At 54.6% G+C, this 22,523-nt stretch overlaps 3 protein-coding genes across 3 annotated transcripts; 1 reads left to right on the top strand and 2 right to left on the bottom strand.

The window, feature by feature from the left end:
• Positions 1-577: 577 nt before the first annotated feature.
• NCS54_00018500 (Kinase) lies at positions 578-5,095 on the bottom strand (the record flags this gene model as incomplete). The annotated part of the gene is made up of 2 exons (XM_053145840.1): positions 578-2,528; positions 2,622-5,095. 2 exons carry the CDS (start codon positions 5,093-5,095, stop codon positions 578-580), a joined length of 4,425 nt encoding a protein of 1,474 aa, XP_053001815.1.
• Positions 5,096-11,154: 6,059 nt separating this feature from the next.
• NCS54_00018400 (Hypothetical protein) lies at positions 11,155-14,583 on the bottom strand (the record flags this gene model as incomplete). The annotated part of the gene is made up of 1 exon (XM_053145839.1): positions 11,155-14,583. One exon carries the CDS (start codon positions 14,581-14,583, stop codon positions 11,155-11,157), a length of 3,429 nt encoding a protein of 1,142 aa, XP_053001814.1.
• Positions 14,584-15,596: 1,013 nt separating this feature from the next.
• Positions 15,597-21,083, top strand: NCS54_00018300 (Hypothetical protein; the record flags this gene model as incomplete). Its single annotated transcript, XM_053145838.1, has 1 exon — positions 15,597-21,083. The coding sequence occupies one exon, from the start codon at positions 15,597-15,599 to the stop codon at positions 21,081-21,083; it is 5,487 nt and encodes a 1,828-aa protein (XP_053001813.1).
• Positions 21,084-22,523: the final 1,440 nt, after the last annotated feature.

The raw sequence follows: 22,523 nt of genomic DNA, 5'->3' as shown, positions 1-22,523 counted from the left end.
CTGTCCATTATCTGCCGTTAAAGATGAAGAAGAGCACAAACCGCAGTGAAACAAACAAGACCGTCATCATTCTGGTTTCCCAATGCCTACCCCCCATAAACACCACTGATTTCAAAAGAATAAGAGAAAAAACACACCTTCCTCGCGATAGACCTTTGCCTATACCTATCCGTTGCTCATTGCCCTCCAGCCCAGGTGAAGAAAAAAGTCAAAAGAACAAAAATTGGGCTTTTGAAACTCCAGCTCCCTCCCCCCTCCGTGTCGCATTACGCCATAACCGATGCAGGGTATGTTTTTCAGAAAAAGTGAACCTGTCATGAGACGCACATCCTGTTCCTTTTGCCCTTTTTGGCATCCTCTCTGTCCCATGATTCCGGGGGCTGGCCCTTGTGAACGCCGAATCGACAGTCCATAACAGACGAATGAAAGAGAAATAAAAAAGGGTCGTAGAAGAAAAGAAAAGGCTACAATAAAACAATCCTTGCGGCAAAGCTGCCCAAGGACAAAGGTGTGGGTATCAGACTCCCCATGTCAACTTACACCGCCGCTGCCAGCTCATGAACAACCATCGAATTGATCAGATGCTAACCATTCCGTCATCGTCATAATCGCACTCCCTCGGATAGTCCACGGGACCCGAGAATCGGCCATTGGGGTCCAGGCCCAATTCCTGCCTCACATCCCTTTGGATCTGGAGGAAATACCTCCTCAGGCTCCGCAGACCCTTGAGGAATCCACCATCGGGCTCGTCGGGGTGTTGGGGCGGGCAGGGCTTGTCCGTGATATCGTCGAACGGCGTGAGACTGTTGGCAAAGTCGGCAATCTTGAAATCAATCTCTCTCTTGTTCTTCTTCTTCCTCCGCGTCGTCTCTTCCGTGTCTGTTGCAAAGTCGGTAGTGGATTCGTATATCGTTTCGTAGTCGGGATCCTCCGACGTATCACCATCATAAAACATGAGCAGACTTGCTGCATAGAATCGGTAGCCGTGCAACTTGCTGACAATCTGCTCCAGTTGCCCAAGCTTCTTCAGAACCACCGGAATGTGCCGAAGGATACTGTGCAGGTCGAGGCCGTTGTAGAGGAACTTCTGAAGAGCGCCTTGGAACTCCTCACCGACTTTTAGCTTGCGCCCGTAGTATTTGTCCTGAAAGTCGTACGTCTGCGATCTGGCATTCCACACTTGCAGACCGCATATACGCACACCCAGTTCCGCAGACGTCGTGGTCCGGCACTTTTCCGTCTGGGACTTTTGCTTCTTTGGCGTAGCCTCCACGCCGTATTGGCGGGTACCCATCTTGAGATCCATCATGCAGGGTCTCTTCATGCCCGCCGTCAAGTCTTCGAGGAGCAAAAAGTATTCAACTCGATCCTTCTGAGTCTTCGCTTCCTTGGGGTTGACAGGTCGAGGAATCTTCTTGAACTCGGCTGCAGGCTCAGGCGCAAGATCGGGTGTGCTGTCGGGCGCTGGTGTGGCAAGAGTCGAACTGACAGCGGAGTCATCCTCGGGCTGCTGGTCAACCATGTTTGGCGCATGCTCCTTGTTCCCATTAGTTGTCGGAGTGCTGTGTCCGTTAACCACGGAGCAAGTCTTCGAATGTCGCTTTGGCTTTTCCTCGTTGTCTCCCTTGTATCCAGCATCGTCGGCCTCCTCAAAGTACTTCAAGTCTCCTCTAGATTCTCTCACGTCTTCGGGTTTTCGACGGAGCCCGCCAGCAGAGTATCTGCGCTTCTTCTTGGCGGTAAGTGGGTTGTCCTTGAGGGTCTCGGGCTCTGGTGCACTTGTTCCAGTCACGTCCTTCATCTCGCCTGGTGCTTGCTCAGGCTCAGACTGCACATACTCGTCCATATCAGGTACAGCCCGCTCAGGGCCGAGATCGCTATGTGAGTAGTGGTGGTGCGCAAGCTTTCTCTGAGAGTGAGCATGATTGGTCGTGTTGTCGTCTCCATTCACATTGACAAAAGGCGAGTCGGCCTTGATCAGGGCAGGGTCCGAGTTTGTAGATCGGAGCAGGCGCTGAAGAGTCGGACGCGGGATCGATCGTTGATGGGGTCGACGATGACGATGAACCTTGACGGGCTCCTTCAGGAACGCATCGTTGAATACCTCGTTCCGCAGCCGCTTGTTGATCATGGTAGCGCCCCAACTGTTGGGCCGCTCATCGAGTGGTGGACGGACCGCGGTCTTTGAGGTTGGCACTGTAGGGTCTGATACCGTCGACGTTGAGATGCTCTGCCGTCGGAACTCCTTTGGCAAGGGCATCGGTTGAAGCAGGTTTCGAGGTAGGATGTGCTTGTTGTCGTCGAATGTCACCGTGGGGATAGGGACGTTGGCGTTGGCCAGAGATTGGCTAATGACACGGCCCGTCGGTGGTCCAGCCTTGACGTGGTCCTTGTGTCCATTCTCCTGGCGGTTTGCCTCAAGCTGCTCCTGGGCCTTCTTACGCTCAGCCGCTGCAGCCTCATCCTTCTTTGAGGTGCTCTTCCGGCGAGCTTGCTTGCGGAAAGTCACATTCAAGACGCCAATGTAGCTGCACAATAGTTAGCCTCCAGTTTCAAAGCAATTCGCGTAAACGGAACAACCCGCCATTCAATCAGGAAATGACAAATGCGGTGGGACATACCGAGGAAGGAAAGGTAACAGGTCACGGTGGTATCTCTCAATAGTCTCGTAAAACTCATTTTCCCTATTGTTGAGTTGCTTACAGACGGCTCTTCGAGAGAACCGCCAGAGAGTGGTATGACCACCGACTTGATGTTTATATGGAATGAGCTCAATGGCCTCAAGAGGCTCTTGAGGATCGTGCTGGTGGTCATGGATATGGTCCTCATAATGGCTCACGGGTTGGGGCGTTTTAAGAGCGTCGTTCGTCACTGTAGTGTCTTCTTCAATGACAGCGCCGTCCTCAAAATTGTCAGGCACGAGGTCGCCGCGCTTCACAGCAAGGCGCTCGCGAGAAGGGAGGCGAGCGAGGCCGTAGGGAGGCTCATCCTTCTCCTGAATGATTTCAGGCTCAGGCTCATCCGCTTTGACGAGCCACGGATGTTGTTTACTCTGGGAGAGAGACCGCACCCGGAGACTACGGGCCGCGGTGCGGTCCTGGGGCTCACCTATGCAAGGTTCTTGTAGCTCCTGGTGGGGCAAGAAGACGGCAGATGAGATCTTCTCTTCCCCGGATTCATCGGCATCTCCCTCATCGTGAGATCCGACCTCGGTATTGACGCTGTCGCCTGATTTCCGTCTCCCCTCCACTCTTTCGGCTTCTCCGTCGGCATCAGCGGCCGGGGTCGGCCCCACAAGCTCAGCTGTCTCCACCGACTTGCCTTCTTCGTGCCCGTTCACGGGTCGAGATGCGGACTGTTGCACTCGCAACGGAGTCTTGCCTCCCGAGGTGAGCGAACCATTGACGGGCAGCGAAAAATAATCCTCATCGGGAGACGTGCTGAGAATGGGTTGCTCGTCGAGGACGTATTCAGAGTAGGGGGTCTTTGGTGTAAGTAGAGGGACCCCTCCATCATCATGTCGCAAGCGAATGGCAGTTGATTCCTTGGAGGGAGTGGTGTGCGACTTTGCGTATGAGCTCAATTCGTGATCCTCTTCGAGTGTTGGTGCCAATTTTTCTCTTGGGGTGTGCCTCGGGTCCCTGCGACGAGACTTGTCCTCTGGTGGGAGGCCTTCCTTGAAGAAGCGCAAACTGTAGCTCGACTTGCGACTTCGTGCATTGGGCTCCACGCCAGCCATCGCCTCGGCAATGGACTTTTCGACAAGGCCATCCTCCTCCTGGCCTTCAACTGAGCCAATGGACCAGATCTTTTCCGTCTTCTCAGGCCCCATTGCCATCCAATGCGGGGGGGCCTTGGCCCATTGTGCGGGTCTCTGATCGGTGTTCCTAGCGTCCTCGTGTCGCGAAGTCGCAGGTGGTGTTTTGGTCCCCGGGCTATCGTCTCCAAATGGAGAGGGCGAATCATTGAAAGATGTCGTGTAGGTCGTCCGGGGTTGGTAGAAATCAATGGTGCTTCTGTCTAGATCCAGAGAAGTCGAGGCTCTACCTCGGGGGACATCCCTCGCTTCACGGGAATCAGTAATGACATCGCGAAGGGTGGCGAGGGCCGAGTGGCTAAAGGAAGAAGGAACGCTCGCGGCCTCTCGGGCGGCGAGTGAGGCCATGGTTGTGACGGCGGAGGCTGCCATGTTGGAAGACTCGGATGTGGCTCTCGTTAATGGCCTAGGAGCGGCGCATTTCGTGGAGACATTTTGGTGGAAAGGATCGATAAAGATGGCAGCGCTGTCTCGGTCGGGTCGCGATGTCGAGTTCGCAGGTTCTGTAAGAGGACCGTCGAGTGTAGGAGAAGTAGTCGAGTGTGGCGTGGAAGTAGGAGTCGAGGTGTTCGCGGGTGAGGTTGCAGTCTTATGGCCCGACTTAGACGATCGAACGGTGGTCGGCAGGGTTGTAGTAGGCGAATAGCTGGGGGAGGTGACAGTGGTGGGAGAGATGGAGGCTGTAGTTGTAGTAGAAGTAGACTGGGGTGAGAGCCTGGAGCTCTTAGGGTTGGTGATTCCACGGGCAGAAGCCAAGGCCTGGGTCAGCAAGGAAGGACCAGACTGCCTCGGCAGGGGCCCGGGGCCACGGGCCTTCTTATTACTGGAAGCACCGGGGGCATGGCCGTTGACGGGGGCGACGGGGCCTTGGACGGCGTCCCTGGCATTGGCATCACCACGGGGCACGTAATCAGGAACAGAATCAGGCACGTTGTCGGGCACCTTGTCTGCGGAGGAGGGTGGCGGCATGAAGGGGGAGATGGCAGCAGAGGGAGTGGGAGTAGTGTTGGAGGATGTGGGAGCAGCAGTAGCAACAGCGATCAGCCCGGGGGGTTGAGCGCGGCGGCCGAGACGGGCAGCATCATCATCATCATGGTCATGATCAAGGCCAGCAGCAGCGCGGGTGCCAGTGCCAGAAGCGACATGAGCATCAGGCGCAGCGCCCGCGGCAGCACCTGGAGCAGCATCTAGCAGGGCCTCGGGCGAACGACAGGGCTCAGGCTCGCTCACCGGTACGGCGCGTGCGGCATTTTCGGACGTGGGATGCGGACTGGACATGAGGAGGACATCTGGCGCAACACGCTCGTATGGTTGGCGAAGGGGGAAAAAGAGGGAAGAGTTGTGTTGTGAGTTTGAAGATGGGAGAGCGAGGGAGAGGGACGAGGATGTGGGCGTGGAGGAATGATTCGTAGATACGGAGCCCGGGGGCGGTAAGTGGTATCTGAGACCCGGTAGAAATAGCGAGGAGATGGCCCGGGCGTCAGTCGTCAGGCCCTTGTAATGGATGGGAAGCACTGAATGGAAGGCCCCGCGCCTGCCCTCCACTGGGCTCTGGGCACTGGGCACTGCACAGGGGGGAGGGTGCCCCGAGAGAAACTGAAAGGCCCGCCCCAGGCGAGGTACCCTTTTGTCTGACAAGTACCTGACCCTCTGTCCTAGAACTCAGCCCGGCAGATGCGCCGAGATTTGGCTGTGACTGGGGGAGCACAAAGTCGACGACATCCGTCCATGTCTGGCGGGGTGACGTCCATTTCCATGCCAGCCCATCCAGACCGTCTCGAACAAAGCTTCCATTCCCGAGCCAGCCCTGAGCCATTTCGCGGGGTTCCGGCCTCCTAGTGGCCGCCTGTCCGAACCTCGACGGCCACACCGCGTCCAAACCTCCCAGGTTTGCCTGTCAAGCAAACAGCAACGCCCCCCCGGCAAAGCTGAGATCCAATGCCACAGGCAGTCCGTGCTCTTCCCACTGCATCCATGGAGGCAGCCCGGTAGCTCTGTTGCAGAGCAGGATTCCAGGCCGCTGGATAGCGGTCACGCCTGTGGGGTCCAGCTACTGTATTGTCGTCTCCAAGCCTGCACCGGGGCGGCGGCCGAGGCGTCTGTTAATGCAGCCCAGAGTTGCAGGGAGCCTGGCTCTCCACCACGTGTAGAGACTGAAAGCGCTCCGTTATCTCTGTGACGGTTGGCAGTTTGGAAGCAGGGCGGGTATCATGGACGGCATTGAGGAGGGGAGTGTTGGTTGAATGACAACGTCGCGGGAGAACCAAAAGGGTGTGTGGATGGCCTCTATCAAGCAACACCACCACATCCATCTCATCAAAAATAGAGTGCTACCCCAACGTCAGGGACCTAATCAGAGATGCGAATTACTTGCATGTTGAGCAGCGATTGTCGTCTCTTTGTACCTGTGCCAGCGTGATTCACATGGGAGTTTGAACCGGATTGCGCCCGTGACTGGCCGTCCTATCGCATCTCATCCCATTCGCCGTCCAACTCTTCCCATAATCGACAACACGCGCATACATCAGTCCATGACCGCAGTTTGCCAATATTCGCCAATATTCTGCCAATGCCAATCAGGCAATGCTAATTGCTTCTCCAATCTGCACCGCCTACCGTCCAAGAGTCCCGCTGTAATAGGACACTCCGCTGCCATACCGTAGGCCTCCATGAAGCGTCAGATCCCCCATGCATGACCTTATCATCCAGTCCCAGGTGGCAGCCATTGGACGCCCTCACAACGCCTCTGGTCCCCTGTCTCGAATCTTCCGGGACCCGCCTTGGGTCCCAGTCCGCGGCTGCAGGCGTGAACAAGAGGCTGGAGCGTTGTGGAGGCTACGGGGCTGCCCTGTTAGAAGGTGAAGGAATAAGACGAGACTCACGCCGCGATCTTACTGAGAGAAACAGACTCAGCAACTCTAACCAATGCTTGGTTACCGATACCCGTAGTTATTTCCGAGTTCCTAATCAAAGACACAGTTCAGACAGGGCGCGGGAAATCGAGATAGAGTTCCATTGAGTGCCTCATGGAATGGAACTGACTGAAGAGGCCGAGGCTGACGTATTTTGTCACCTCTTGGCGGACCCGGACCCCGTCTTCGGCTTTGCCAGGATCATCTCTGGGTCATTCTTTGGTCATTTTTCTGGATTTTCCCTTGGGCCCCAAGGCAAGGTCACGCTGCCCAACAGCAGGGAACGGCCCCGTCCCTATACCCAAGCCTGGGACTCTGGATTTGTTCACCGGACACGGCGGACAAGGGAATACGGTGGCGATTTACGAGATTGATCTGATGAATTGGTTGTCATGATTGGCTAGATTATTTTTTTTAGTAGTCTTCTTTTTTCTGAGCTGCTGACTTGGTAGAGGGGCATACGAGAGGTCATGACCCCGGCATAATTGCTTGTTTTCATGACGGCGCAAAAGCTTCAACAAGGGCCACGGGGAACAAGCGACGACGGGTGGCGCAGGGTTTCAGACCCCTTCCATCCATTGCCGACTCCCTCGATGCATTTCTCCCTTTCAGCTCAGAGCTAGCCGCGCCTAAAAAAGCGTCCCTCTCTCTCGGACTGCTCCGTTTTCGCGCCACGAAACGAGCAGACGCGCTGCAAGAGACGGACCACTCTCAACGCATCTCGTCATTTTCCCCCGTTATCGCACCGTCCCCGCCAGGGTCCTCGCCCTCAGGCTGGTGCTGGCTCGAATCTCGACCCCAGTCTGTTGCATCTGGTGGTCTGTGAGATGGATGGGATGGATGTGTCTGTATGCGCGATTCAAACGGTGTCTCGATTCGATCTAGTGCGGGGCTCTCTTTCCGTTTGGCGGGCATTGGAAGCTGGGGGGTGTCATGTGATGCCCCAGGCCGCCCGCCAAGATCATGACATCTTGGGGCGGCTCTTGGTCAGTCGGCCCAACAGTGTGAGTTCTTCTTTGTGCACTTGAGAGTATCGTCCAACACCCAACAAACAACCATCTTGTCATTGCGACCTGCTGCCGAAAAAGCGATCGCCCGGCTGCCGTCTCCGGAAGGGCGGACGGATATCTCTCACCCTCTCTCGTGGCACCGTGGCACCATGACCCCCGTGGCATTCTTTGGTGGCATTTCCTGGGACGCACATGGCTTGGATTGGTTCATCCTCTCCCGGTCTGGAGCTTACACGTTCGCACAACATGTCACTTGCGACCATTAGAAGTCTCGCCCGGTGTCGTCTTGCCACGTCCAAAGCTTTCAGACGCTGACCGAGCTTGAAGCTTCTGCCCACAAATGGCTCTGAGCCTCGTCATCTCATTCCATCATCATAGCCAACTCATCGCTCATCAGCTCTGTGTTATGACACAATGAAGCCCTCGAGACACGTTTTCTGGTCGACCCTGTTGAATGGTTCGGTTTAGGGCTGGCTGGCTGACTGGCGGGAGACGGGAGATGCGACACCCTTTCTTTTCCAACCCTCACCCATACGCCTCCGCACCGACCTCGTGGGCGCTTGATCTCAGGATCATGCCCCCTGGATCGGGTATTGAGACGAGACGGCTCTCTGGCAACTTCCGCTTGGCTGTCGATCCATGATCCATCCATATCTTGCTACGTGCCATGGCCTTAAGCTTTGGATGAGGTAGGTACCCGGTACTGCACTGTATCCATCGCAGAGTACGGATAGGGTTGATTGGCGCGGGACGCTATCTCTGCTTCTTTCTTTTTCCTCTTCTGCATAACCTTCTTTGATTTAGGAGCGTGTTCTTAGATGCGGGAATCCACGAAGCAACCGTCGATATGCTCAGGCAGAATGCCATGCCATGCCATGCCCTGGCCCCGCCTAGATATGCGACCATGCGCGTGCTGCGAGACGATCCGCAAGAAACAGCCGGACCAAAACAGCAGGTTGGGAATTTATTCCAGCACAGCGCGGCTGTCAACGGCCCTGCAAGTGCTCTGCAGCAAGGCCATGAGGATGCTGCAACCTGTGAACGGTGGAATTGAGTTGCCCGTCTCATGATCGATGCCCTTGATCCGACAGAGGGGCGCAAGCATTGACCTTACCCTAGGACGCAGTGCATACATGGCATGGACATCATGGCGGCGTCGATTCAATGCTACATTGTTGGTCCGACTTCCCCGGCGGCCCGGACGGTGCAAGGGTTGCAGAAGAGCATGGAACAAGATGAACTTTGTTTCGTTTCACGCACACAATTTTTCTGCAGAATTTTGTGCGCGAAACAACCAAGGCAAGGCCTCAACTTCCTTGGTTGCGGTAGAAGCGGGCTTTGATAAGCCATCCAACACCTCTCCACCACCAAGAACCCAGCTACTGGCGGCACGTCCCATCCCGCCGTCTCCTCCTCAACCTCCATCTTGCAAGACACCAGCGAACCAAGGCAGTTCCGTCCGGCCTTCCCTGCTCCATCCCGGCTGCCATTGTCCAATAAGTCGAGCCGCTGATCTACCCCGACTTTTAGCGAGACATTCCCTATCTTGTCAGAGGCATGTTCGCCTCCTTGGCCTGGAGATGTGCATATCGCCCGCCGAGCCGCAACCGGCCAATCGTCGCTCGTCTATCGACAACGTGCCTCGACTGCCCGCTCCATGACGCTCCAAACTCAACTTCAAACCCCGGCCGGCCATGATTGTTTGGGAGGCGCGAATCCCCCCGTTGCATTTAGAATGACGAGGCGAGCTAAATTGTCGCAAGTGAGACAGGCTCTTAATCGTTGGGCCAACGCCAATTCAGGGGAAGGGGAAGCGAGAAGCTCTTTGGAACGATGATCACACGAGGTTGTCGTGTGCTGCCTCTACTTCTGGAAGCTAGTCTGGTCTGACGGCCATGTTTGCCATATGGGAAAGTTTAACCACATCTCCCACAGCCCGACGCCCAGAGATTCAAATCTGGATATCCGCGGGAGTAGGGGCAAGGTCTCGATCATGCTCGAGTCCCAATGTTCCCCCACCCTCAACCACTCCTCTATCTGATCCAGCACACACGGACTGCCCTCCCTGAGCAGATGAAGGTGGAACAGATGGGTACAAGCCCACAAACCTGGATGTCGTCTGACTCTAGAAGATGGGGCTTGCTCTTGCAGCGACCACCCTAGTCGGAGTTGGTGACAGAGGAGACAAGAGATGACAACCCTAGTTACTGGCAAAGGGAACAGCAGGATTGCTACGAGATGCTGCGTGGGCCACGCCCTCTCGGATCCGACTAATAAGCTGTCTCCTCCAGCGCAGGCATCCCGTCCCGGGACCGGACTGGACGGGCAGAGTGCTCCACCCGTCGCTCCGCCGGCGTCGCCCCGAGATATTCAGCCCTGAGACGTCGTCAACCACTTGGCCTCATACCTTTCAACACGGAGGTCGAATCCCCCTGAACAGGATCATCTCCAGGGTGTACTTGTCTTTCCCGGAGACTTGGGACTGGGAACACTCTAGGCTTCGTTCCTCACCGATGTTAATCTCCCTGCCACCCGGAACGTCCGCTGGTACTGGCCGAGCTTCACCGCACCCTCGATCGAGCACCATCGTCGATCCGCGACCCGGCCACAGAAGGCCTCCCTCGCGGCCATGTGCTCCCCGGGACCCCAGATGGCGGCGGCCCTGCGCGCATAGCCGTGGTTGCCATGGGGGGGCGTGTGTCCAGGGCTGAGAGGTACTCCGACAGCTCTCCTTGTACCTTTCTCCCCTTGCCTTGGCAGCTCGGGGAGATGTGTTGGAAAAGCGTATTACTCGGCTCATCAGTTCCTGGCATAATGTCTCGCGGCGTAGGTTCTGTTGGAAATAATACCCCGGGGAGCCCTCTGGCGAATCAGCTCCGGCACCGCGCACTCATGGGCTCTGACAGCCAACGTAGGGGGCACAGGATGCACGTTTCTGATGGCCCCCCTGAGACAGGAATAGGGTTTTTGCTTCTTCGTCATCATTGATATTACGAGGAGCGGTGTCAAAAGGTTTCTTTTTACGTAGTTTCAAGATAATCGTAGGCTTGTAGTATCACGACCTTAGAGCTTCGACGATTCAACCACGTGGAGACATAGACAGACTTTTCATCTTATGCAGCTTTTGAATATGAAACCAAAAATTGTCTACTCGAGGTATCCTTGCATACAAACGCCCAACTGTTGGGTAAACACCCGTCCTCGTGTCATGCAATCGTGTCGTTCGTTGCTTTCCCCCTGAACTCCTTGACATGCTTTGTCCCGACCGAAGTACCGATACGTGAATAATAATTCATTCACAAAACCAAAAACATTTCAAATCCTTTTCCGTAGTATCTGTCCTTGCCGTAGCTTCCGAGAAAAACAAGGCTTTCCATAGCGCCTTTAAAAAAAAGTGCATTTGTTGGTCGACCATTCACCAAGGGCTCTGTGGCCCCTGAGCGGGTTGGGGTGTCTTGGTGTTGTCCACATCCCACTTCTCCAGAAAGTCGCCAATCTCGCGGAAAACGTCCTCCACCATGTCCAGAGGATCCTGTGACTCATCCGTCTCGCGGTCGCTCTTAGTGTGATCCGCCAAGTGGTGCTGGTTGCAGTTTTGCTGCTGCTGCTGCTGCTGCTTCTGTCGGAGTTGGTCGGCCGTGAGAAACGTCTCCGCCATGGCGTCCGGTTCGGGACTTCCGACAGTGCGCTGCGACTCCGAGGGCAGTAGGCGCTGATAGGAGGCGTTTCCATGGGCCATGTTGCTCCGACGGGCCACAGCGTTGAAGTGCTTGCGGAACTTGGCGTTTTGCGACGTAGGGAGGTCCTCGATTGGGGTTGTGGGTGGAGGGGACGCTGCGCGGGCTGGGACTACCAAAGGCGTTGGGGTTGCTGGTATGCTTTCCTGTCCCTCGGTTTCATGAGGGAGAGGCGCCCATGACACACGACGCTGTGAACTGCTGCGCTCCCAGGGATTCTTGGTCGCTGAGGCCAAAATGCCTTGTGTGCTCGGAAGACGAGAACCCGAGTCTCTCCAGCTGGCCCGTCTGACTTGACGAGGACGGCTTTCGGGAGAAGACATGAACGAAGCGAATGACTTGACGGAAAACTGCGGTTCAGGCATAGCAGGTCGAGCGACCGGAGCTGGAGTGATAACCGGAGCCTCATTCCGAACTTGAGTATTGGCATTCAATGCCATCCCAGGAGTGTCCGGCACATCCACTGCCATGTGATCTTCCTCGGCAATGATGGGTATGTGTGTCTGCCCCATCTTGGGTATTCGGGTCGTCTCCTCTGCCCAGGGGGTCTGGGCTGCTGGAGATGTCATCGCGAAGGAGTCGTGCGTCTCGTTCAGCGGAGTAGATTCTTGAGCGCTGTCGATTGGAGGTAGTCGATCCATTGCCATTGATGCGTATTGAGATAGTTTGCTTTCCGCCCATGGACTCTGCTGTGAAAAGGGAACTGGCAAGTCTCCTTTGGGGTCTTGCTGGTCAACATCCATGGCATCGTGTGCCCTTGGAGGCGTTTGTTGAACTTCCGATTGGGGCGTCGTAGCTTCAATGGCATGAATGCCAGTGGGCGGCATGATTGAAGAGGGCGTTTGCCCCAATTCTGCAGCTTTGGTTCCGGGATTGGGACTCGACTCTGTTTGATGGCCATTTTCATCTCCATTGATGGGGCTCGACAGTTGCTTCTGCGAGGGAGGAACGCGTGCATTCGATCCAATCCGGCTTAATACCTTGTTTGTAATCGGAGTGTTGGGCAATGGAGTGTTGCTTTCTTTGCGCTGCAAACGGCGAGCGGTGGGTGATGCGAGAGGGCTCTCGACAATGCGAGCGAACTTCGACCAAGAGCTCTGCGAAATGTGTTTCCTCACTGAGCTTTTCAGGAGGGAAGCCCCGTGAGAAGGGCTAGCGATAGAACTGTTGGCTTTAGGTGGTGTACACTGAACTGACGATGCCTTGCTCTGGTCTTTTTGAGGCGAAACTTGTAAAGACTTGTTACCGGATGCCGTCGATGAATTCGCAGAGTCTCCTTCCTCCTGATCGGTTGACTCCTCCGTCGTTTCGTCCTCGGAATCTGTGGTCTCTTCAACTCGGCTCGAATTGTCGTCTTCAACCGCAACGCAGATTTCCTCCTTTTGTGGTTTGGCATCTGGCTCTTCGGAGCTACTAGAAGACTCGGTATCGTCAATCTTGATCACCTCTTCCACTGGCGTAGGAGAAGACATTATCGCTGTATCTGAACCAGTCTCGGACGAATCGCTGGCAGTATCTTCATCGCAAAGGTCGTCGGGTGTTTCTTCAGAGAGGTCGAACCCGGTGAACTCTTGGCTGGAAATTGACGACAGGTCACTTGACATTCCAGGCTTGTCCAAGTCCATCGGTTCGGTAACAGGGGCATCGGCCATGTTGATATCCGGCTTCGAGGTGCTGTTAGGCTTGCTTCGAGGCGTATCGTCGTCCTGAGCGAGTACTCCAGAGGCTTCGTCCACAGAGGACAAGCCGGACCAAGATTCCTCTTCACTGACACTGGCCTGGGGATCTTCAGCAGATACTGATGTTGGCACAAGAGAACTTGTTTCGACGATTTCAGTCACTGCAATATGCTTTGGCCGCATCTTGAAGCAGAAGCTTTGATCTTCTTGTGTTTCAAAAGCCGGTGAGGGACTGGAAGATTTGTCGTCTTCCGAGGATATAGACAGATAAGACTCCGCATCATAGTTTTGTGAAGGTTGTTGACTGGGCGACGCTGGCTTGATTTGACTTTGTCGTTGCACGCTGTGTTGAGAACAATTGGTACTTCGACCAGTGGCTGGCATGTGTTGTCTTTGCGATATCGGCGATGATAAAGTGGCGGCAGCCTGCATAGGCGCAACATTATCACGAGAAAGTTCATCTTCTGCATGCTTGGCCTCTTCGTCTTGGGCGCATTTCCCGAGATCGCGAACTGGTGAGATGCGCTTGGCTGAGGAGTTGGAAGAAACAGCAGACGACCGACTATCTGGCTGAACCAGTTCATCCACGTCCGTTGCAGCTTGAGTATCCCCCTCCCAATCACTAGTTTGGGACGGCGCAAAGAATCTGTTGGCAGCAAGAGCCGAGGAAGGTAAGCGATCCGGGACGCTGTTGAAAGATGTAGTCGGCGCATCACCATAGTCATTCTGATCATCGATAATGTTGATAGGATGCGCTCGTCGTGGGACAGGAGTGTTGACAGACCCGGATTCCATGATATCCGTACGCCGTCGTTTGGTGGCCAAATGTTTTAGCCATGATGAACTCTTCGCTTTCCTCTTTCTCGCCGACAATGATGACTGTGGTGTTGATGTCCAGAACCGATCTCTTGCGGCATCTCCAGGCTCTATCGCTTCCCTCCACTCTTGAACCTTTGCCAGTTCATCTTCCTCCAAATACGCATGCCCTCCTGCAACTGAAGCCTGTTTGAGGCTCTCGGGGCTTGGCAAATGGCACTCTAGGCTGTCGCCCGGTGCTGTGAGGATCGTCTCCGGAATTGACACATTGCGCTTCACTTGTGCTGACCTTAATAATTTGCCTGGTGATGTCCGTACTCCTTGCGATGTCCCGGATGTGCGGTGTTTGGATCGCCACGGGTTCACCCAGCGGCCGGATTTTGAGTCGAACGGGCCCTTGAGTGATGCTGTAATGAGGAAAGGTGTCTTTCCGTCGAGATATCGTTGCCCGGCTTCTTCGTATCGCAGCTTCCGCGAGATTGGGTTATCGTAATCCTCGTCGTCCGATCCCTCATACAAGACATCCTCGGGGGCGCATGTTGCTTCGCAGTAAATTGTATCCTCCCCCCATTCTAACGAAAGCTCATCGGCTGATGGATCGACGCGCTGCATGATGTCGGCGTCAGAGGGTATCGCCCTCGATGTCAAAAGTCGTCGTCCTGAATAGGTACATAAATAAGTCGGTTGGGTTCCAGGAGGCGCAAAACGTCGTTATCTCGGTTGATCGGCCCGCATTTGTCGTCACCTGTGCGTTGTGGTGTATGCTTGGCCGTTGATTGATTTCACGCCGTCGCCAGGGGAGACGCGCCCCCGCGTTTCTCACGTGAGAGCGCGTAAAGTGGTTTTTGTGAAAGCCGGCACGCGGCCTCGAAGACAGGCGAAAGAAGTCAAATGAAGCTGAATATGCCGTGGATGATGTCCTGAAGACTCAAAAAGGTGATGTTGAGACTTTTGCCGACCGTTTGCTCAGGCCGAATGCGTGCAGAGAGCTAGAAACAAAGAAATCGTGACCCAGCACGTGATCTGCAGGAGGAATGCCACGCGCGATCAGCGAAGATGGCAGAAAGAGCTAACTTAATAGCCTAAACATAAGCAAATAAGACGATAATTAAGAGACATAAAAATACAATCACTTTCTGATATCCTTGAATTCCTTATGATAATTTTCTTAAAATTCTTCGCCCTTAACTCAAGTCTTTTGCTATAATAATTAGAGAGGGCTAGTTTGGTGTGTCATGTTCTTTTACGACCGCGTGGTTGACACGGCAACCAACCGAACCCCAATCAACACCCCTGTCTTGTTTATTCGTTTATTCCAGACGGGACTCTCAGTTCAAGGATACGCGCAACATCGTCTCGCGACCTTGACTCCCACATGGTTCTTCCGTTTGATATCTTGTTCAGACCTCATGGCTACCTCTTGAATCCCTACCATTCGCTCGTGTTTTAATACATCTTCATTTCACTATCCCGCTACCACCCTCTCGCCTGGTCGAGTATACACACGTCGCGACGCATAAACAACATTGAGCTTTGCGACCCCGCAGTCGATCGCATTTCCTCTTGTTTGGTTTATGGAGTCGCATTGACACTTCCTGTCTCGAGTTACTCTTTTAGGCGTCGCCATGGAGCACGCTTGGCTGGATTCCTTGTCCGAGGACTGGCCCTCCCAGGTCGGATCTGACGCATCAGCTGTCCAACTTCCTCCTCTCAAAGACACCGATTCCCCCAAGACCAAGCCAAGAGAGACACCGAGTCGGATACCGCGTAGAACGTTTGGTCCGCGTCCTCAATTGGCACACCCCCACGATACTAGCGCCAATGTCCTCAGCGAGCGAACACCGAACGACATCAACATCTCGAGCCTTCGCATTACCAAGCCGTCGCAGGAGTTTAGGCTTTCGCGTGGAAGATACGCCAGCAGATCTGTCTCTGCCTCCACAAGTGGTTCTGTTGTTCATAACACGGTGCAACATAAGTCGTCGCCAGGAAAACCCCAGGATACACCAGAGTGGAAGCGACGTCTAGTGTACGGGGACGTCCAGTACGGAGAGCAGCGCGACCTCTTTTGCTCCGCTGCGACCGGTCTTCAAGACATGTTCAAACCACCATCCGCCCCCGAAGACCACGAAGATGACGAGGAGCAACCTGAACCTGAGTCTTCGGTGATGCCGTCCAGCCCACCCTCCTACCCCCAACGTATCGCGAGCAACGACGTCAACACAGGACTGGACGCCTTGGATGAGCTGGATGAACTTGAGGACGAAGAGCCAGTATATCCCAACGAAGTTACACCAAGCCCAAGCCCCAGGAGGGCGAAGAGGGAAATCAAGTACAAGCTGAATGTGGAGGATTCCATGGCTTCGAGCCAACTCAGCCCAAGAGATGACGAGACACCTTCACGACAACGAGAGGATATTTACCGAGACGAAAGCTGCCTGAGCGCCTCTCAGGATACGGATGGCAGTGTTCGGAAACTTAGTGGCCAGAGCGTGATTCGCAACGAGGACTTTAGCCCGATCCTCATCGGCAAGCAGAGCGACAAGGATGGCAAGATGGACTTTGCACCTATCGAATTGCCAGCCGACACATTGAAACAGAAGCTCGAGGCTCTACGCATCAACCAGATGTTGCTCGACCCGAATGTTGATCCTCAAACAGGATTCGATAAGACTGACGAGGGGGCATCTGGCTCTATGGAGGACACCGAGGAATACGCACGCAGGGGAGGCTTCCTGAATTTGCAGAGAGGAGGCCGATCCGGGGAAGGCTCTTTCCGCTATCGCGACCTGAGCCCGGGCCTGGGCGTTGATACGAGTGGAATGCTTCCCGAAGAGTCTCTGCAGGCCAGCACTCCTAAGCAGTTCCCTTCTATCCGGACGGAAATCACCAACCCCTACCAATCCGATTATTTTAACCTGAGCCCTTCGATGCCCCGGGCTCCTTTTCCCAGCCCCGATAAACAGGAGATTGCTCCCGGACACAGGCCGTCGTCTGCTACAAGCCCTCTGAAGCTCTTCGGCCCTTACGACACCTTTACCAACCAGACACTCCTTCGACGAATCAGCCAATTTGAGGAAGGGATGTCTGCGACCCCTTCCCGGCAGTCTCTTGGCTCTCCAGCCCATACAGACCAGGCGAGCTCTCCAGTCTACCAAGGGCCTGTGGCGGCCTCTAGTCCTGTCGCACAAGATCACCAGACACCTGGCATGAGGTCGGTTAGCCAGTTTGGTGGAGGCGATCTCGAAGGATACGAGTTCAGTGAGGACATTTCCTATGTCTCACAGGCAGGATCCCCTTACTCGGATAAAGAGAACGCCGCGCCTCACCCTCTCTCGTCACACCCTGTCGAGCCACTATTTCAGTACCCGGAGTCCCCTGGAGAGGATTCTGAGCTCCTTGTTCGCAGGCGACGAAACAAGTCCATGTCTTCGTCCAGTAGTAAACATCACCGAACATTTTCGACTTCTAGTGTGATTCGAAAGAATCTCAGTCCGGCAAAGGGTGGCCCAGACAATGCCGGTACCCCCAAGCGTGACTCTGGTTCAGAGGGCAAGAGGCCGCGGACCTCACCGTCTAAAGATCCTACGCCCAAGCGTCGACGCACACTTCACCGTTCCGACATCGCCTTTGGTCGCGAAGACTGGCTGGAAGGCGTAGAATCGGCATCTCGCGACATGCAATCGGCCATGGGGAAGAAGCGCAAGGATGCTCGACCTGGGGACTTCCAATTGGCGAACCCAAGCGTTCTTGCTATGAGAACAATTCTTCGACCTCGTAGCCCTACACCGAGTCGCGGATCGTCACAACGCAGTGATCAAAGCCCAGTCGCCAATTCCGAGGACGGCGATACCCGCCATCTGCCGAAGAAGTCCCCGATCCGGGCACTTCAGAATGAGAGCATGGCCAGCGATGCTCTTGGCGAGACAGACCGGAAGCCATCGATTAGGACTCAGGACTTTGTTGACCAGGCGGCTCAGATCATGGCCATGATCCGCAACCAGGTGAAGCCGCCTGTCTTGTCAAGTGTGGAGGAATCAGAAGCCGAGCGTACCCCTTCTGCTGAGGACCCTGACTCCTCTTACCAATCGACGGGGGAGCCCCTGTCTCGACCTCCCAGCCGTGAGGGCAGACCTGTATCGAGACTTCCCCAGCGTCAGGAGGACCCTGAGCTCATCAACCGATTGAAAAAGTATCAAGAACTGAGCGATATGGGAGATATCATCTCCTCATCCATGCGATCTATGGGCCTCGCACAGGATGCGATCCGCGCCGCTTTGGAGATTGAACGCCAGATTGACGAGAACTCGCGCACCAGATCAGACGTTCCATATACCACCGACGATGAGGCCATCAGCGACCCGCCTAACATTCGGTTGTCGTTCAATCCAGCTCACAATGGCACGCCTCCAAGCCCGACACGAGACTATCATTCTCATTCCTCGGCGGTTTCCACCAACAGGACATATCCAACAGGATCTTCCCGTGGCTCTGACACGCGCAAGACTATTATGCCGGAAAGCGTGTCACATCTTATCCCAGATCGAGTTGGTAGTATGTATCTGGACAAGCAGAATAACATTTGGATCAAGAAGAAGGAAACGCCAACTCGTCGCCGGTCCAGCAACATCCTGCCATCGGACAGCGAGGATGACCCATTCGCCAGCATTCCGGATCTCTCTGTTGACCTAACCAGGGAGATGCAAAACCTGCAGCTGACAACAGCTAAGAAAACGGACGCAGCAGGCAGCCCAAGCCAGGCAAGGTCACCAGTCAGCCCTTCCAGGGCACCACGGCCTCGGTCTAGTCGAGGCTACACGACCTTGTCTCCCGATGGACAACTCAGCCCGAACGTGGCAAGCCTTGCTCGAGAAGAGTTTCAGAAACTGGATGCGCGCGTCATGGAGGATTCAGAGCTGGATATCAATGAGTCGGTTGAAGGCTCGACTGATATTCATTACGACCAGGCTAGCAACACGCCCTCAACGACCACAAAGAGACGCAACCTCACTATCACGTTTTCCTCGCCAGTGGCATCCGTCATCCAGGACGTGGTGGCAGAAGACTTGGACAATCTTGAGGACGACCCAGAGCTGCCTGAGGGACATCTCAGCTCCAACCCGACCCCAAAGAAATCACCAGGTTATCCTAGCATTGGCAAGTCAGCTCTCAAGAACGGCGGCCAAGGATCAGTGCGCAGTAACCGTGTTGTATCACGAAGTGTTGCTTCTAGCGGCCCGGCTTTCATCCCGAGACCGGTGTCGCGCATCGACGAGCAGGATGAAGAGAGCACAATCGAAGTCCCAACTGAAGATCGACAGATTAGCATCATTGGTGAGACGAGCGTGATCAGCCACAAGACACCCGATGGCCGTCGTGCCAGCCTGAGCTTCATCGTTAACCACACGCCGCGGAACAACCTGCTGTCAGTCCCTCCAGATGACAGCGCTCTTCTCGGGCAAAACGTTGGAAAGCTCTCCCTCAGCCCATTGTCTGAGTTCACTCTTAACAACTCGGACCAGTCGTTCGGCTTTGAGGTCAGCTATGTTATGGGACGTCGACACATGGCAACCGGTGATGGCTCTAAGAAGGTCATGTCCATGACGATACGGGAACTTGTGGACAAGCTTAGTGAGGTTGAGCCCTACGAGCCTTACTGGGAGGACATTACAGACTTGGATCTGCATGAGAAGCGGCTAGGAAGCCTTCACATGCTTGATCAATTCTGCGGCAAGCTGGTGACTTTGGATGCTTCCAAGAACACGCTGGGACATCTGGATGGTGTGCCGTCAAGTGTGCGGCAGCTCAAGGTGTCACAGAACATGCTCACTGAGTTGACATCGTGGGATCACTTGATGAACCTTCAATACGTGGATATTTCCGGCAACGAGGTCAAGAGCCTGTCGGCACTCAAGGGTCTGGTACACTTGCGAAGCATCAAGGCTGACAACAACCAACTGACAAGCCTCGATGGACTTGATACCCACGATGGACTTCTTACACTTCGAGCTCGGGATAACCTGATTGAGGAAGTCGACTTTGCGCGAGTTAAGATGGAGCGCCTTACTGAGCTTGATTTGGGGGGCAACCAGATCTCGTCAGTTCGGAACCTGGAGCTTGCACCAGCGCTGGTGCGACTGAGGCTCTCTAAGAACAGGCTCGACAGCTTCACGGTGGCTACGGAGGTCAAGGTGCTCCGTCAATTGGATCTCAGTGACAACAGACTCACCTCTCTGGATATCAGCAACCTGCCCAACTTGCACTCGCTACATGCTGATCGTAACCGCATTGTCGACCTGGCGGGCTTCAACCGAGCTCGACGACTTGACAGCCTGAGCCTCAGAGAGCAGTATGGTGAACAATCGCTTGATCTCAGCTTCTTGTCGGAAGCTTATGAGGTCCGAAAGCTCTTCCTTTCTGGGAACTACTTGGGCTCGTTTGAGCCGACGGTCGACTTCCTCAACCTTCAGCTTCTGGAGCTGGCGAACTGTGGCCTCCAAGCATTGCCAGACAACCTGGGCCAGCTGATGCCCAACCTCCGGACGTTGAACATCAACTTCAACGCGATTCGTGACCTGGAGCCGCTTCGCTTCATTCCCCGGTTGAAGAAGCTCTTGGTGGCCGGCAACCGACTTGCCGACTCGACCATGGTGACGGAGTTGCTCATCGAGTTCCCCCATCTCACACAACTCGACCTGAGAGATAACCCGGTAACAATCGGCTTCTACCCCACGATGCAGGTGATGGTTTCTAGGGACCGCAGCGAATCTGTAGATCCGTTCGTGCTTCCTGACGCTGAGGTTGAGCGGGACGAGCTGTTTGCTAAACGACTGGATGAGATGACCAAGTTGAGGCGAAGGTTGCACCAAATCGTGTTTGTGGCGAGCTGCAAGAGATTACGAAAGCTGGATGGCCTTGCCATCAACCGAGAGGTGGTTCTGGCCAAGGATGGGGTGTTTCAGACGTTGGTGGCCGAGGGCCTGTTACCAGACGAGACACTCGTCGGCGACGATGCTCCAAGCTGCAAGGATGCGGCGGTTGAACCTGAGACGAATCACGAGATTGACACGTTGAGGAGCAGTCGGTGGAACGCAGAAGACAGCTTTGCCTAAGGCAGAGCAAGTGCATGCATGCATGAGGATTCATTGCAATGTACGAGTGCGCATGATGAGGAGGACGTGTCCTGAATTATGCATATTTGCGGCGTTGGTGGAATTTTGTGGTCTTTTTTTTTATAGATGATAATGAAGCGAACCAAAGAGTGTCGAGCAAGGGGGAGGAAATTGGCAAAAGGAAACGGACACGGCATTACCAGGAGTAAGGAAAGGCAAGGCAAGGACAGGACACGGATAAATGGTTTTGATTATTACGAGTAATTATGCTGCATACCTGAGTTGTATGAATACAACAGACATGAGAGAGCATTCCATTGAGACGAGACGAGACGCGCGCGGGTTATCTCTCTAATTATTCGCATTGACAAGGGAGGTGTGTTATGCGGATGATGGCCAGGGCGACGACAGGCAGGGCAGGACATGACATGGATTGTAATGGACATGGACTGGCCGTAGGTGAGACTCAAGGGTACCATGTGCAAGCACGCCCTCTGGCTGCAGGATGAAGTCACGCTGATCACGGAGCAGCCGCACCGACGTCAGAGATACGCAGTCGATCATTTGTTGAAGCTGCTTTTGCATGAGATTGGGTCCATGGTTGACTGACTGGTGCCAATGGGTTGTGTTGAAGGCTTGAACGGTCACTGACAGCATCACGAAAAATTATCGTGTGACCACGAAAAACAAAAAATTGAACAAAAATCATATTTCTTTTCTTTTTTATCCCTTGTAAGAATTTTCTCACGAAAAAGTTTTTCTGGTTATCCTTCGGCACTGGGTGAGACAGGAAACAAAAGAGAAGAAAAAAAAGCAAACCATTCGGGTTGTAGAGGGGAGGGGCGTGTGTAGCGAGTGCTGGAATCTCGCCGCAGAAGGGGAAAAAAAAAAAAGTCGACGTTTCTTTTAAGGATGGAATTCTCTTGCTGTTGGCCAGGCGTAACCCAGGGGAACACATTTGCGAGAGATGGACGAGAGATGAGCATCTCGGTCATAAGGCTGGGTAATTTAGGGATGGGGGACGGGATAGGAGATGGGAGATGCTGATGCTGCTAGCCCTACCCAGCAACTATCCCTTCTTTTAGAACGGAGCTGCTTCTTCAAGCTTCTAGGGCCGTGGGACTTGGCTTGGGGGTGGTCCCCGTTGGGCGCGTGTCCTAAGCAGAAACCCAACCGTGGAGCCGGCGCCAGGCGAGCGGTACAGCACTGTAGGTACAGCACGGTAATAGCTCAGGGCGGGCAATTTCACAAGCTCTGGCAGGGGTCGCTAATCGCATTTTCTCGCCGTCCGTCGCAGGAGAGGACGTCACGGGCCAACGCATTCCCCCATGCCTTAGCAGAAAAAAACAAGACCAGGGCCAATCGCTAGGGCACAAACGCACTTTAAGAGGTACATACCTTGACGGACCGGGGTTTGTCGTGACTGACTCTTGCTTCATC

Source organism: Fusarium falciforme, chromosome 1 (genome assembly GCF_026873545.1).
Source record: "Fusarium falciforme chromosome 1, complete sequence".
NCBI lineage: Eukaryota > Fungi > Ascomycota > Sordariomycetes > Hypocreales > Nectriaceae > Fusarium > Fusarium falciforme.
The sequence above is the reverse complement of the archived record's forward strand: the minus strand, read 5'-3'. Positions and strand labels throughout refer to the sequence as shown.